Source organism: Hippoglossus hippoglossus, chromosome 21 (assembly GCF_009819705.1).
Source record: "Hippoglossus hippoglossus isolate fHipHip1 chromosome 21, fHipHip1.pri, whole genome shotgun sequence".
NCBI classification, from domain to species: domain Eukaryota; kingdom Metazoa; phylum Chordata; class Actinopteri; order Pleuronectiformes; family Pleuronectidae; genus Hippoglossus; species Hippoglossus hippoglossus.
The window spans coordinates 18,594,912-18,609,516 of record NC_047171.1 but is presented as its reverse complement, the minus strand read 5'-3'; the positions used below and the strand labels follow the sequence as shown (position 1 = coordinate 18,609,516).

Genomic DNA, 14,605 nt, shown 5'->3' with positions numbered 1-14,605 from the left:
TCATTACTTTAAACTCATTGAGTCACGACAGTGCACCAGGAAGTTTTATGTACATTCAAAACTTTATTCATGGTATAGTGAGTGTAGAAAGCCTCTTCTTACTCTAAGCAAACGGTTCATTTAACTACACACAGAGAAAGGTCACTGAATCAATTAGAAACAAAAGCATCTTATTTTTCATCACGATCCTTCAAAGACACCCAGAGTGAGCTTCAATACAAATTTCAAACATTCACCTGATTTTAAGACCATCAGTTAGTGTTTCTGTACATATGTGGAAATAGTGTGCAGAGGTGATATGTGTTGTATTTCTGTGGTTTAAATGCACAATATGCAGGTCACATTCATGTTTACTGCAGGTGGAGGCGTAAATCACTTAATTTAGGGGAGAGGGCAAGGTGCTGATGTGAGATGTGGTCATCCTCCCGTTGTTAATGCTATGTCTTCCCCTCTGTGACGATTAAGAGACTTTACAACAGATGTGCAGATGACACTGTACATGTATACACAGGAAATGTAGAAAAATATAATGTGCACGTGTGATTTGGTGAGGAACTGGAGAGGAGATTGGACCATCAAGAAAATTGCTCTGATCTTTGTAGAACTATCGAGTCCCATCCGTTCCCATCATCGGATACTTGCGCTGACTCCAAAATGCTGCACTGTACAATATTGCTGACACAGCCATAAAGACAGGCTAAACATGAGAGATGGGGGGAATGAGGGGAAAAGACTGAGCTTGATAATGAAACTGCATTAATGCGAACTGGATCTCCATCTTCCAAATACTTACAATCAAGAGAGAAATTGGAATGAAAAAACAATCTGGAATGACACACTATCAGAGAAACCTTCTTCCTGGAGTTTAAACCATGATCCTCATTCTAATAAAAACCCAATGTGCAGCAACAGTGTGAACTGGCATCAGGGACTTAACAGCAATAATATTTGGTAATAATAATAATAATCAGACTTCCAAAATGACAAAGAGTGCATAGAACGCAAACAGTAACACGATCGTCTTCCTTTCGGATACTATTACACTTCATATATTACATACAGTATAGAGCGTTTTGCCCATGCAGCTAACACAACAGTGAAGCATGGAGATGAGCATAAAGAGAAACGATTGAGTTAAAGCAAGTCTGTGTGAGCACGAAGCAGACCAGATTCTGAATACTCTTTTTCTTCTCCATATCACAAGATCACAAAGAAGACACTACAAATGTACAATCCTGCTAAAATATCTAGGAAGAGGACCTCAACATACAGTTAACTGTATCTGTCATCAATATTGCCATGCACTACATATACTTACAGCTAATCTCTGTCTTAATATATTACACATTAAAAAAAAATCTGAAAACAAAACATTCAATGTTTTTTTAAAGTTTTACACATTTTGATAATGTATATTTTTTCAGACATTTTTTTAATTGTTTTTTGAAAAACAAACCTGACACACTTGGGCTTTAATCGTGCGGAGAGGAGCTCTGAGAGCCCCTCCTCCCGGTGCCAGCTCTAAGAGCTGTTATGTCATCAAACAGCACAGCTGTCATCTGAGAGCAGGGGAACAGGGTCGTGTGGGACAGTTTGAGGAAACAAGGAAACAAGGAAAGAAAAAAAACAGCTGGACTGACGAAGGAGAGACATGGAATTAATCGGGGTTAACATATTTCTGCTCTCTGGTACTGCACTGACTTTATGTAAATAGTCAACAGGGTGGTGGCTGTTCAATACAAACACTGTGATGTTTTTGTTCTCATTGGCTGAATCGGGTAGTTGAGACAGGGTACCCTTGTCTGAACAAATGCAGGTAAATGTAAGCTGTGTGTGTTCCTCTGTACAACCAAGGGATAAGGAATGAAGAAGATTTGTTCCATGTCAGTTTCCTTTAGCCTAAACCCCTCACTGAGACATAGACTGTATCCTTCACTAACTTTAAAACAAGATAAAAAACCAGCCTGTGTCTTGTCTTCACACCTTCCCTCCCCCCACCCCGCAACAAGGTGAGAAATGGAAGTTTGTCAGAGCTGAGGGCAAAAGACCTGAGTGGAACAGACCCTTCGAGTGGTGAGAGTGTGTGGTTGGGATATGCCTGAAGAAAATGTTGAGCAGTTCTTTAATTCTGCATCTGCTCGAAGAACTTGTAGGTGGGGTTTTCGTAGCCGTTCTGCTGCATCTTAGCCAGATGACGCTCCTCTGGTGTCACTGCTGCATCCACCTGCAAACACAGAGAAAACAAAAAGGCCAGTAAAACAAAAGAAGAGACGGGGAAATAGTGATTTCTGTGCTGCATGTTCATCCAGCTCTTTTCCTTACCTCGATTACGCCGTGGTGAATAGACGTATACTGTTTCTTCCTCAGCATCACCAAGGTAATGACAATGACAGTTGCTATGACAACCCCTCCAACCATAAGTCCAATAATGGCACCTTTATTGGACCCCACATCTTCAGCGAAAAACACCTACCATTAGAAAAAGAAAAAAAAAAAGAGTTATTGCGCACGAAGCACAGGCCACTGCAGGACCAGAACAATGAGTCTGTAATGTCGAAATCAAATGGTTTTCATCACCAGTTTCTGATGGTACACTTCATAACCAGCATTTTGCCTCTCTTCAGTCTCCATCCGCACTTTTGGCATCTCCTCTGGTTTCAGGGCAGACACTGACAGGACCAGAGCAAGCACAGACAAAGTGAGTTAAAAGAACAAACATGCACAAAGTCAAGTAGGTGTGCATTAACATTTCTTTGTCCTAAATACAAGATTATATTTGTTTTTGTGTTGTGTCCAATAAACAAAGTGAACACACACAAGGGCAAATAGGAAATTAAGATAAGGGCAAACTCAAGAATGCAGGAATTATTACAGACATATCTTGATATTAAAGTTACCTATTAATAAACTGATGTCATTTTCAATTGGTCAATATGGGTTTTAGTTGTTCACATTTTACATGGATGTACATCATATTCACATCATGTGGAATAAAGTCTTCTATACGATTTATTTTGATTTAGCTGGAGGAAGTTTTGGGACAGATATTAGTTTCTTGCCCTCCAAAGTCCATCTCCTCCCTACAGAACAGCTTTGGCCTCCATTTAAAAAAGTCAGGTCCTTCCTCTCTTGCAAAGACTACCACATGCATTTATACCATCATGTCTTAACTACTGTAAATGAGATGGCCACCTTTACTGGGCACCAGTCAGTTTTAGAATTGATTTTAAGATTTAAAATCACTTTATGGGTTAGGTCCCAGTTCTATTTCTGAATTACTGCTCCTCAATGAGCCTCAGCCTCAAATCATCAGATTCCATATGTCCGTGGCTGTAACATGCAAAGACGTGAAGCTATGTACCAAGAGAGGTGGTGACAAAGAGTACGAGTATGACTCACCAGGTCGTGTTGGTAGTCCTCTGTCTGGAATTGGACGAGCATCAACAGGCTCAACTGAATCAAAAGTAAAAAAAAAAAAAAGAGAATAAAATGTGAAATCATCTCATCAATGACTCAGTTTGTCAAATGGTATCTCATTTACTACACTACACACAAAATTATTTTTTGTTGTGTTTAAACTCAGGTTAATTTATTTGGAGAATATCTAATTTTGTAACTCATCAACGAGTCTCTGTGTATTTCCATTTCAATGGTGTGTGTGTGTGTGTGTGTGTGTGTGTGTGTGTGTGTGTGTGTGTGTGTGTGTGTGTGTGTGTGTGTGTGTGTGTGTGTTACCGTGGTTCTCTGTGTTGGGCTGATTGAAACTCTCAGGGTGGATGAAGCCGAGTCCGTCCAGGCCAGGGTCCATGGGAGCAGAGCTGTAGGCCTGATCAGGCATCAGAGCGTCGTTACCGTAGCTCACCCTGCCGTCCACCTGCAAACACAACAGAGCATTGATATCAGGGAGGGTTTCTTTGAAAATGTAATCCAATCCTGATGATTATCTGCTCAAAACGGACATCTCTCATGCTTGCTGATGTATAGTGGCTAAAACACTTGCAGCTTTAATCTGGTTTGCCCTTTAGATACAGTATCCTGTCAAATTAACGGTTTGATTTCTATTTTGATTTCTCTATTTGACTATTCAATCGCTGTGCCAGATAACACTCACAACTATTTGTGATCAGCTTAGTCACTGAAACTGGGAAAACACCCTTTGTCTCTGCCCCCTTGGTATTTCTTTGTTTTCTGCAGCTAGCCCATCTGAGCAGGACTGTGTTGACTTTGTCTTTTATCATTCGTAGAGGGTAGAGGTGAATCTATTTATATATACATGAGAGGGAGGGTTTATACAGAACGGGCTCTACGCATATGAGAGTGGGTGCAGCTCGACTCACCCGCCCGTCGCTCTGCAGAGAAGAGACTTGCTGAGACAGCTCCGACTGAACTCTCTGCATTATCACCGCTAAGAAGGAAAAACGGAAAGTGAGCGAGAGAGAGACACTGTGATGACAGCTCGGGGAGAGAAAAAAGTGGGAGTGAGAGGGATTTAAAAAATGCATGCCAAGTGAAGTCCAAACAGCATCCTGATTATTAAAGACAGCCTGTAAAGATGCTGCGCTATCAGCACGCCATTCATCACTGGACCCAGGGCACGCTGTAAAACTGGTTTTCATCCTCTCTCAGCACTACAGGAGGCTGCAGGATTACTTCATTAGTGCAGTATCGATTCTCCCAAAGCACATTTAAGGTGGTTTAATTGGACCCCTTCCTTGGTAATGAGCAGATTGAGATTGCAACAGGTTCATGAAAGGTCTCTGAAAGCACATTTTCAAAGCCGGCAGACGTTAACTTAAATGAACAGATTGATACTTTGGAAAATATGCTGATCTGCTGTCTTGCCAAGTGTTAGATAAGAAGATGAACCAGTCACCTACCAGTCCATTGAATATGCAGTTAACGTGGCTGGGGTCTGGGGTCCATGGGAAGTGCGCACGAGTTCCCATGGACCCCTTCGTAGAACCACATCTCGACAATTGTGGTTTTTGAACAGATAACACAAACAAGATGTAAAGTAGTGACTGGTGAGGTTTAAAGGTGCTGGTAGGTGAATTTTTATTTTGACTGCTTCTAGCCTTTATGACAAGCTAAGCTAACCACCTGCTGGATGTTAAAAGAATGGCATTGATCCTCATGGCTAAGAAGGTCAAACATCAAAATGTCACCGTCTTCCCTAAGTTTTTTCAAAAATCAGAACACAAATCTGTGTCTGTCATCTTATTGTGCATAAAATATATGATATCATCCCATAAATCACTAAATGAAAGAATGACGATTTTTTTTTTTTACCAACAATATAACCTTTACTTTCTTTTATTGATAGAGTACTCCTCCCATACATGTAGATATGTTGACACTGCTACATTAAAGAGAATTTAGATCCAAAGAAGTGAATCCTGCACGAGTCCATTAAGAATAAAGAATGAAGATGACACTTACCAACTTGGTTCTGGATCTCATTAGCCACAGTGGGCACTTTGTAGAGGAGACCCAATGACTGATTCATCCTCTCATCTATCACACGGAGATGAGTCAAAACCTAAAAAGGTCGAAAGAAACTGAATTAGTTCCAGTACAAATACTAAAAATGGTTAAAAATTGTAGATCCTCAAATTCATTAGACATAACCCTGTATGTGAAAATGTACTAAAATATATATCACTTAATTGTAGCCTTCTTTTCAAACATTTAAAATCTTTCTGTCCTGTTCAAGTTTTACCGCAGTGACGCATGTACCTGAGGTCGGATCTGCGCAGCCCTCTTGGGATCGACTGTACGGACATGCTCGTAGTGTTTGAGCGTGTGCTGCCTGTCTTTCTGTTCAGCACGGACGTACTTCTTCAGCAGACTCAACACCTGACGAGCCTGGTGGTGGAAGTGATTTATGGTGTTAGTGTATAAATGAATTCCTATGAACACACCCAATGCCCGTATGTCATAAATATTGTCTTGATTGAGAAAGTGCAAAGGTGTGCTTGTGGCTATGTGTAAACATGCACTTTTACCCGTGGAGGGCTGGCCTGCAGGGCACTCAGGTAGTTTTCCAGAGTCTGGCGTCGGCGGCTGTTGAGCAGAGCTTCCACTCGGGCCATGTGGGTTTCAACCAGCTGCTGCCTCTCTCCTTCTGCCTCCTGCTCCAAAGCCTCCACCTTCTCCTGGAAGTGCTGCGGAGCAAAGATGGGGTTGAAAATGTTTTTTTTTTTCCTTTTCAAATTTTAATCTGGTTTCTCTGCTCATCTCGATAATAACCGTACACTGAAAATGATACATATTCCAAGTTCTAATCCAATACATGTCAAAACATGAAATATAAAAAAATGTAAATGACTCATATTAGAACCTCAGGGCATAATATATCTTAATGTGCTGAATACAACACTTGATCATTATGTTGTCATCAGTAGTAAATAATAAAGGAATAAATTGGCAAAAACCACTGATTTGAAGCTTGAGGCTCATGTTTCACATTGATTTTCATTCATAACATCTGCACGAGATTACAACAGGTTCATGAAAGGTCTCAAGCACATTTTCAAAGCCGGCAGACGTTAACTTAAATGAACAGATTGATACTTTGGAAAATATGCTGATCTGCTGTCTTGCCAAGTGTTAGATAAGAAGATGAACCAGTCACCTACCAGTCCATTGAATATGCAGTTAACTTGGCTGGGGTCTGGGGGTCCATGGGAAGTGCGCACGAGTTCCCATGGACCCCTTCGTAGAACCACATCTCGACAATTGTGGTTTTTGAACAGATAACACAAACAAGATGTAAAGTAGTGACTGGTGAGGTTTAAAGGTGCTGGTAGGTGAATTTATATTTTGACTGCTTCTAGCCTTTATGACAAGCTAAGCTAACCACCTGCTGGATGTTAAAAGAATGGCATTGATCCTCATGGCTAAGGTCAAACATCAAAATTTCACCGCCTTCCCTAAGTTTTTTCAAAAATCAGAACACAAATCTTTGAAAATTATACATATTCCAAGTTCTAATCTTGCGTTCATGTGTCCAATACATGTCAAAACATGAAATATAAAAACATTTCAATGCCTCATAAGAACATCAGGGCATAATATATCTTAATGTGCTGAATACGACACTTGATCATTATGTTGTCATCAGTAGTAATTAATAAAGGAATAGCTTGAGGGTAATGTCTTGCATTGACTTTCATTTAACTCCAAGAGGATGCGGCTCAAATGTTTTCATTCAAAGTAGAATTGACATTTACAAATGATGATATAAAACAAACACAATAACAGCAGAGGTTGTGGTGTGTGTGTGTGTGTGTGTGTGTGTGTGTGTGTGTGTGTCCTACCTGGATAACAGCTTTCTTGTCGGCACGAGGAAGGTTCTTGGCCTGTCTCTCTGCCTCCTCCCACTCCCTCATCACCTGGACAACGAATCACATCAGGCACAAAAAACACCATTTTATGGCCTTGTCACATGACAGTGGAAAAAGTCATGTTTAGGATGTAAATGTCAACACACACACACACACACACACACACACACACACACACACACACACACACACACACACACACACACACACACACACACACACACACACACACACACACACACACACACACACACACACACACACACACACACACACACACACACACCTGGGACATCTTTTCACGGTGTTTGGCCTCCAGGCTTTCCTTGGCTTTCTGGAAGTCAAAGTGTTCACTGTCGTCGCCAGGGGTTTCAAGGTACTGATCCACAGCGTCTGGAGGACTGGGGGCCATGGTGGGCACTGAGGGAGAACAAACAAGGAAGTGTCAGGTGCAGGGCAGTGGCGAAAACAGTCTGATGTAAGGCAGAGTGACTGGAACACGAGTAAAGAGGAAGAACATGAGTAAAGAGGATGCAAGAACAGTAAATGCAGAACAACACTGACCTCAGTGAGTCTAAAGCACAGATTTCTATAAAGGCTTATGACAGAATTTAAAAGACAGTGAAATCTGCAATAAGTTTAAATGCATGTTAATAACATATAATATGTTAGATACACACAGAAACATGCTAGTTTAAGAGAGATGCAGATTGTAAGGGGAGTGAAGGTGATAGGTTTTCCAGTGTAAGTGTGTTTATATGTCCGCCTGTGCCTTTGTTTGACGTGGGAGCCTGGAGATAAGATGAAAAGTGTTGAGTCAGGATCAGGGCAGTCGCTGCACCACTGAGGAGTGTGGTGCTTCTCTGGGTGGAAACAGCAACTCAGCCCATTAATCTTTAACAACACTTTGTCCTATTCACAAGCACAGACACACTTAGCTAGTCGTGTTGATGACACTGTTACAGACCGACAAGTTAGGTTAGACTCCTGTACAACAGCAGCAGCAAACAAAAGACCTTGCAACTGGAATGCATGCAAGCATACGTGTACATAGATGCATGTACACATACGATGACATATAAGGTTCAGTATTTATGCACCATGTCCACATGCTGTAAGAAGTATCCGTTAGTGTGACTGGTTAGAAAATGATGAAAAGAATCATTAAATTATATGGAAGTGGATGACCGGCTTCATGGGTGAGTAACAGGCTGAGCATCATGGCTGCTTTCCAACAGGAACACTCACTCGATCCAATTGCCTTTTTCACTCCTTTCATTTCACTGCAGAGTTCAAACAAACTTAAGACCCTAGTTATGTGAAATAGTATTGATCCAAATAACAAGCATTGTCTGATTAAGTATTCACATTAGTCAACTGAACTGTTTCTAAATTATGATCCACATGGACACTGTAGTTTATATTTAAGTCAATCCCACATACACCAATCTGGCTGCCACAAATACTAGAGAACTAAACTGTGTATTAATCAACGGCTGAAAGTAGTCCCCAACAGATTCTCTATTTACAACTCTTTTGGCAATGTTTGCTAAAACCTTAACATTTCCAGCTGCTTTAATAAGATAATAATATAGCCCCTTTAAAAAATGTAAAGACTGGCTCAACATTGTGGGAGTTAATTTATTCATAATCTTGTCTAAAGCTGGAGGAGAAAATCAATCCCCTCTTCTGCTAAATATGAAGCTACCGCTAGCAACCAGTTAGCTTAGCTTAGAACAAAGAATCATTTCTTGAGATTTTTTGAAAATAGGAAATTATCCTGCAATGCTCAACGCAGAACTAGAGGATGAGCAACCGGATCCACTTGTTAGTGCTCTGTGTGGTTAAGAGCCATCAGACACACGTGATAGAGAGAAACAGAGACAGCGAATGAGACACAGAGACGATCTGCAGTAGCCTGAGGACAGGAATCAGGCTTGTGGTGCAGACACTTCAGGGTTTAGATAACTCTGGTCCTTGGACTTACACGAGCTGCTGCAGACAGCAAGGCAGTACTCCTCCGACTCAAAGTTATTCCTGTTGCCCCCACAGCCCCCAAACAAGAAGGGAGCACAGCGGCCCTTCGCAGGCACGAAGTACCAGCGCTCCAGCATGGCCTGACAAGGGCCTGACTCAGCACGAGCCCAACAGACAGCTGAGGTATGTGCACACAGGCAAACGCAAATTAAAAATTAATGAAAAATTGTGGGCTTCTGAATTTCATGGAAAACATAAAAATGTGGCATTTTACGTGGCCAACAAACATTTTCCGTAAAAAACATCCACAGACTGAACTCATGTAAACAATGGGTTTGTGATCGCTTGAGTTTTTACCTCGAACAACTTCTTCAACTGATTCAGTGGTTGTCGTGGTAGTGGTGGTCATGTCAATGTTAGCATTGCGCTCATCGCTATCCCGTTCATCGGTCGCATCGTCTTCGTCATCCTCGTCCTCCTCATCATCTTCGTCATCGTCTCCGTTTTCGTCCCTTTCATAGGTTTCCGCCTGTTCATCCTCGTCTTCGTCATCTTCTGTAGTGGCGGGCTCTGTGTCTGCTGGACGTGCCATGCTGGGAAGAGAGTGGCTGGTTCAGCATTTGTATCAACAAGTGTGTGTATATGTGTGTGCACATGTGTTGCTGGTGATGATGATACCTGTTATCAGAGTATTCGGCCTCGGCTCCACCCCACCAGATGTCAGACACCTCCCCGTCTACCTCAGTGCTTTCCGTCTCTCGTTCTGCCTCCGCCGGACAGCAGACAAACTCCACCCCTCGGAAACGGTCAATGCCACATGGCAACAGCATCCCGTAGTCATGGAGATTCATTGTGCGGTCTCCACAGGACTAATTTTAATAACATTAAAACAGGTTTTCTCAGCCTCAATTTCTCACATATGAACAACATCCAAAGTGAAATCGGAAAACATTCAGTTACTTCAGTCCTCATACTGTAATTGTTTCTGGGGGTGACTGCACATTGAAGTACCATCAGAAATAATAATAAAGAATAATAAATAAAGAATGAAAGAAACACAATCAAAACAAAGTGGCAATGTAGTTTTACAGCCGATACGAGGGGTGGGAGGATGAAATTAAGGAGTGCTGAGTCACAGTGTGAGCCTACAGAGGACTAGAAGAAAAGGGACAAGTGGAATGAAAAAGCCACCGGTACATATAATGATACTGGGAGCATAAAAAAACGACACGAAGTTCATGTGTTATGATGAAATGCTATCTTGTTTCTTCTCACCTCTTTGGCTACTGTGTGCCAGTGCAGGTGGCTCTCACACTGGTCCATTCGCTCCTGGTGCAGGAACTTACACTTGTCTGGGACGAGCAGGGCATCGCTCACAAACTCCCCAACTGCAACGTGAACATGGATTTGTCCGTCACACGTAGTTAGTGCCCTCATTCACACATGCAATCCTGCACACAAACACGCCAAGTAACATACACCTTTATAAGTAAAGCTGCTTACCCAGGCAGCGGTATGGCACCACAATGTGTGTGTGACTGCGGTACTGCTTGCGGCCTTTCTTGCTCCAGTTCTGGATGCTGACGGGCTGATTGGCCTCCACAACATTAGTGATCTGCAACTCTGGGTACACCTGGGGTCCAGTGAGAGATTGTTATGTTCTTTGTCATTACATTACCTGCCTTTCTCTTTTGTCTGCTTGCTAGGTTGCTGATTCTGTGCATGTGTCCCTATCTCTATCTGTCTCTGCTTAAATACCTCTTGGCAGTACTGCAGGATTCCCTCCTTGGTGCCAATGCAGCTCTTGGTGCCGGAAGGGTCAGACTCCCATTTGCCCGTCTGTACATCGATGTGCATGTTGAGCTTTCCACAGAACATGGCCACCTGGGGCTCAGTTAGCAAACCCAGGGAGTCATCCGCGGGCACCTGGTCATACAAAGGGAAAGAAAAGACAACAATCAAGACCGTTTGCACCAAACTGGCTTAAGTATCACTTAACCACAAAAATCTCCTGAAGCAGCTTATGTATATTTAGATCCCCTCAGTTTATTCTACGTCCTTTCACATACAATCCTGGACATACATCTGTCTCTCTACATAGAACAAGAACAATCCTTATCAGAAGGATAAAGGCCTCTTTTAATCATTTCATTATACCACTGTACATCTAAGTTATTATATGAATAAACAAATAAGATCATTACTGGTTCAAGACTAAGCAAGGCTAGGTACTAAGTTTTATCCCATTGAGCCCATAAGCCAGAGAGCTAAGTATTAAAGCTGCTGTGCAGCACATGTCCCCTCTGTTAGCTTGTCTTAAGAGGCTTTATCCATTTCCTATATGAAAGTGCAATGAGAGTGTAGTTAAGACAATACAGCCTATTCTTAAAACTTATTCAACCACAACTATCAAACCCAGCTGTTGGCAACTTCTTTGATCTGTTCCACCTGTTCAATAGGATATTGAATATCGCTCTCTGCACTCACTCTTCTCCTTCATTCAGGTTTGGGAGAAATAGAAGTTACACTCTGTTTTGCCTTTCAAATCCTTTTTTTCAAGCTGACAAAAGCCTACAAACCATCTTCTGTCAGTCTTTAAATTACTAATTCCAATTTGAGGCAATGTCTGCCAGTGAAGTTCTGCATAATATTAGCTTCCTGTGAGTGTAATAGATTATAATTATTCATCTCTGCTAAAACGGTTTTCTGACCTGTAGTGCATAATATTTTCCATTTATTTATATAAATGTACGATTCCATTTTCTATTTGAACATCTTGGCATGTCCACTTCGCTCATGCTGTTTAAATAAAAATGGAAAAACTGCAGCCGTAAGCAGTGAGAGCTTGAACCAATGCTTGGTTGAGGACAAGGAGTGTTATGTCAACATGTTGCAGGCTACAGGAAATAAAACAAAATGAGGTTTAAAGACTCTGTGGTCGCAACTCAGAATGGTCGGGTTAACCTCCCAGAACCCAATCTTTTGTTTGGAATGCGTTGTAATTTCTCCGAGCTGTTTGGGATAAGTAGGACTTTATAAGTATTAAAAACTAGTTTTGTCTCGTATTTGAACACCAAGTAAGTAAGTCACCAGTGTGTAACAAAACAATCTGGTTATTCCAATGCCTACTGTGCAAGAACAAAATGGCAAATAACACCACATTTGTGCCACACCTATATACATTTTCCATTAGCTTTAAACCCCGATAAATCTACGTTTAAGTCCATAAGAGGATATTGAGCTAAACAGCTTTAACAGTTTTTAAGGAAAGTCTGATGTGTCCTGCATAATTGGTTCTGTGAACATTTTTCACTGCAGCAACCAGGGGTTTGGCTGAGGACTCTGCAGCTGCTGTGTCTGCTCTTCAGAGAAACTCTCCCTAAATAACTTGCATCCACAAACGCAGCATGCATGTGGAAATAAAACACACTGTGTGTCTAATAATTCGCAATGTCTGCCTCGGTCATCCCTTTCCCAGCTGATCCTTAGCTGCATGTTTGTCCACGGTCCAGCAGCAGTAAGCTGCGGGCGCCATCTTGCTTGTGTCAAACTAAAAAAAAAAGGCTGCATCCTTTATTTTTCCATTCTCCTCAGATGTCTCACCACATCTGCTCGGCCCACAGCAGAACCCACAACACAATCCACATCAGCACAACTGAAAAACAACGTCGCTGTCGGGAGGGTGTTCAGGGCTCTAAAGTTGTATTCGACGTGGTTGTAGCTGCTGTATTTTCTCGTTTGTCTAAACCCGACAACATCTTTCTACACGACTGACATGTTAGCAGATAGCGGTTGCCATGCCAATCCGTGCCATTTTCTGGACAAAGCTAGCTAATGTTAGCTTCCTAGATCCTATTCACAGCCCTGGCTATGGGATGTAACCCAGCTCTTTGGCCAGCTGCAGAAGATAACAGTGGCTCGGTATCATAACAAAAGTGAGATTTAAAAAAAAAAAAAAGATATCATCATGAGATAAACAAAAACATGTCTGACATGAGCCAGGCTGTGACATCTAAACGACAGGGCCTGGTAGCATCGCTTTGCTAATTCTGCGCAGTAAATACGTGAACCCGGTGAAACCCGGTGACTCAAGGCGTTTAAACCCGTCGGCGGACCACCATTTACAGGGTCCCGCTCCGTGAGGGTGTCGGAGGTGCCTGGGGGTCACGTCAGCGGGGGGACAGTTTACACAACATCCCTGACGTGTTAGCACATTTGAACTTTAGAACAATAACTCCAGTCACGTTCACATTTTAACCGTTATTTTTAGTACGCCATTGCCACTGCCCGTCCGTCCAGCTGGAGGCCGCTGCGGCTTCACGCAGGCCCCGGCCTCAGATGAGCGGAGCTGGTGAGGGGACAGCTCAGCGACTCTTCTCCCCCCCCACGTTCCTCCGTCTGTACTCACCTCGGCTGAAAGCGTCAAGGTCGCCACCAGTAACAGCAAGAACGCCGTGTGCTCTCCCATGGCTTCCTCCTGCTGACCCCCGCTGTGTTCACGATGTCTGCGCTAGTGGACAGGTGTGGATTAATGCATATACACGTAGAAGCGGACGGTCGCGTGTGTGTGTGTGTGTGTTTGTCGACGCGGCGGAAGCCCTAGTGTTCCGATCCCGATCCCGCTGCTTCCTCCCGGTTGAGCTCCTGAGCTCCTGACGGTGGCGATGGCGATGGCGTGACGCTGCGTCCAGGGGGCGTGGGCGAGGGACATAAATATCTGATCGATGAGGTAGATCAGTATGGAAGAACATAACTGCCTAAAAGCTCAATCAAAATGATGAGATAAAAAAAAAAAACGAAATTATTAGATAAAAAAATAAATAATGATGAGATAGTGCGTCTCAGAATGATACAATAGTAAGAGGAAATCATGAATCAGTCATATTTATGAGCTTGTAAGTCGCAGAATTGTAAGATAGTAGGTTAGTAAAGTAAGTAAATCCTGATTATGAGATCCAATTAATTATAAAATAGCAAATTGAAATTATTAGTTAGTTATTATTGTTTTGAGTTAATACGTCTTTAATCTGAGTTAGTAAGTCGTTATTTTGAGATAATAATTTATTATTTTGAGTTACTTATTCATTATCATGAGGTTGAGAGTCATTACTTTTGTGATATTAAGTAATTATTTGGAGTTAGAAAGTCATAATTTCTTTAACAAAGTGGCAGAAATGATCCTGTTATAATCTACCTGTGTTGTATGATTTTGGTTCCTGCGATGCTCAAATTAACTTAGTTTAATATATTTGTAAATCAGAAGAAGGCATTTAATCCAAACT

General features: G+C 42.0%; 1 protein-coding gene across 8 annotated transcripts; it reads right to left on the bottom strand.

Annotated features, from left to right (window-relative positions):
- Window positions 1-49: 49 nt before the first annotated feature.
- On the bottom strand, window positions 50-14,012 carry appb (amyloid beta (A4) precursor protein b). 8 transcript variants are annotated; one of them, XM_034575207.1, is made up of 18 exons: window positions 13,732-14,006; window positions 11,082-11,249; window positions 10,827-10,956; window positions 10,599-10,711; window positions 10,002-10,192; window positions 9,681-9,931; window positions 9,334-9,501; window positions 7,633-7,766; window positions 7,320-7,394; window positions 6,006-6,164; window positions 5,737-5,865; window positions 5,440-5,539; window positions 4,338-4,405; window positions 3,736-3,880; window positions 3,400-3,453; window positions 2,578-2,669; window positions 2,323-2,469; window positions 50-2,224 (listed from the first exon to the last, which is right to left on the bottom strand). In XM_034575207.1, exons 1-18 carry the CDS (start codon window positions 13,789-13,791, stop codon window positions 2,123-2,125), a joined length of 2,286 nt encoding a protein of 761 aa, XP_034431098.1. In that variant the 5' UTR covers window positions 13,792-14,006; the 3' UTR covers window positions 50-2,122. The 8 variants fall into 8 exon arrangements, with proteins under 8 accessions (XP_034431098.1, XP_034431100.1, XP_034431105.1 ...); XM_034575209.1 differs by having other exon boundaries at window positions 9,681-9,916; window positions 13,732-14,004; XM_034575208.1 differs by having other exon boundaries at window positions 271-2,224; window positions 3,736-3,874; window positions 13,732-14,005.
- Window positions 14,013-14,605: the final 593 nt, after the last annotated feature.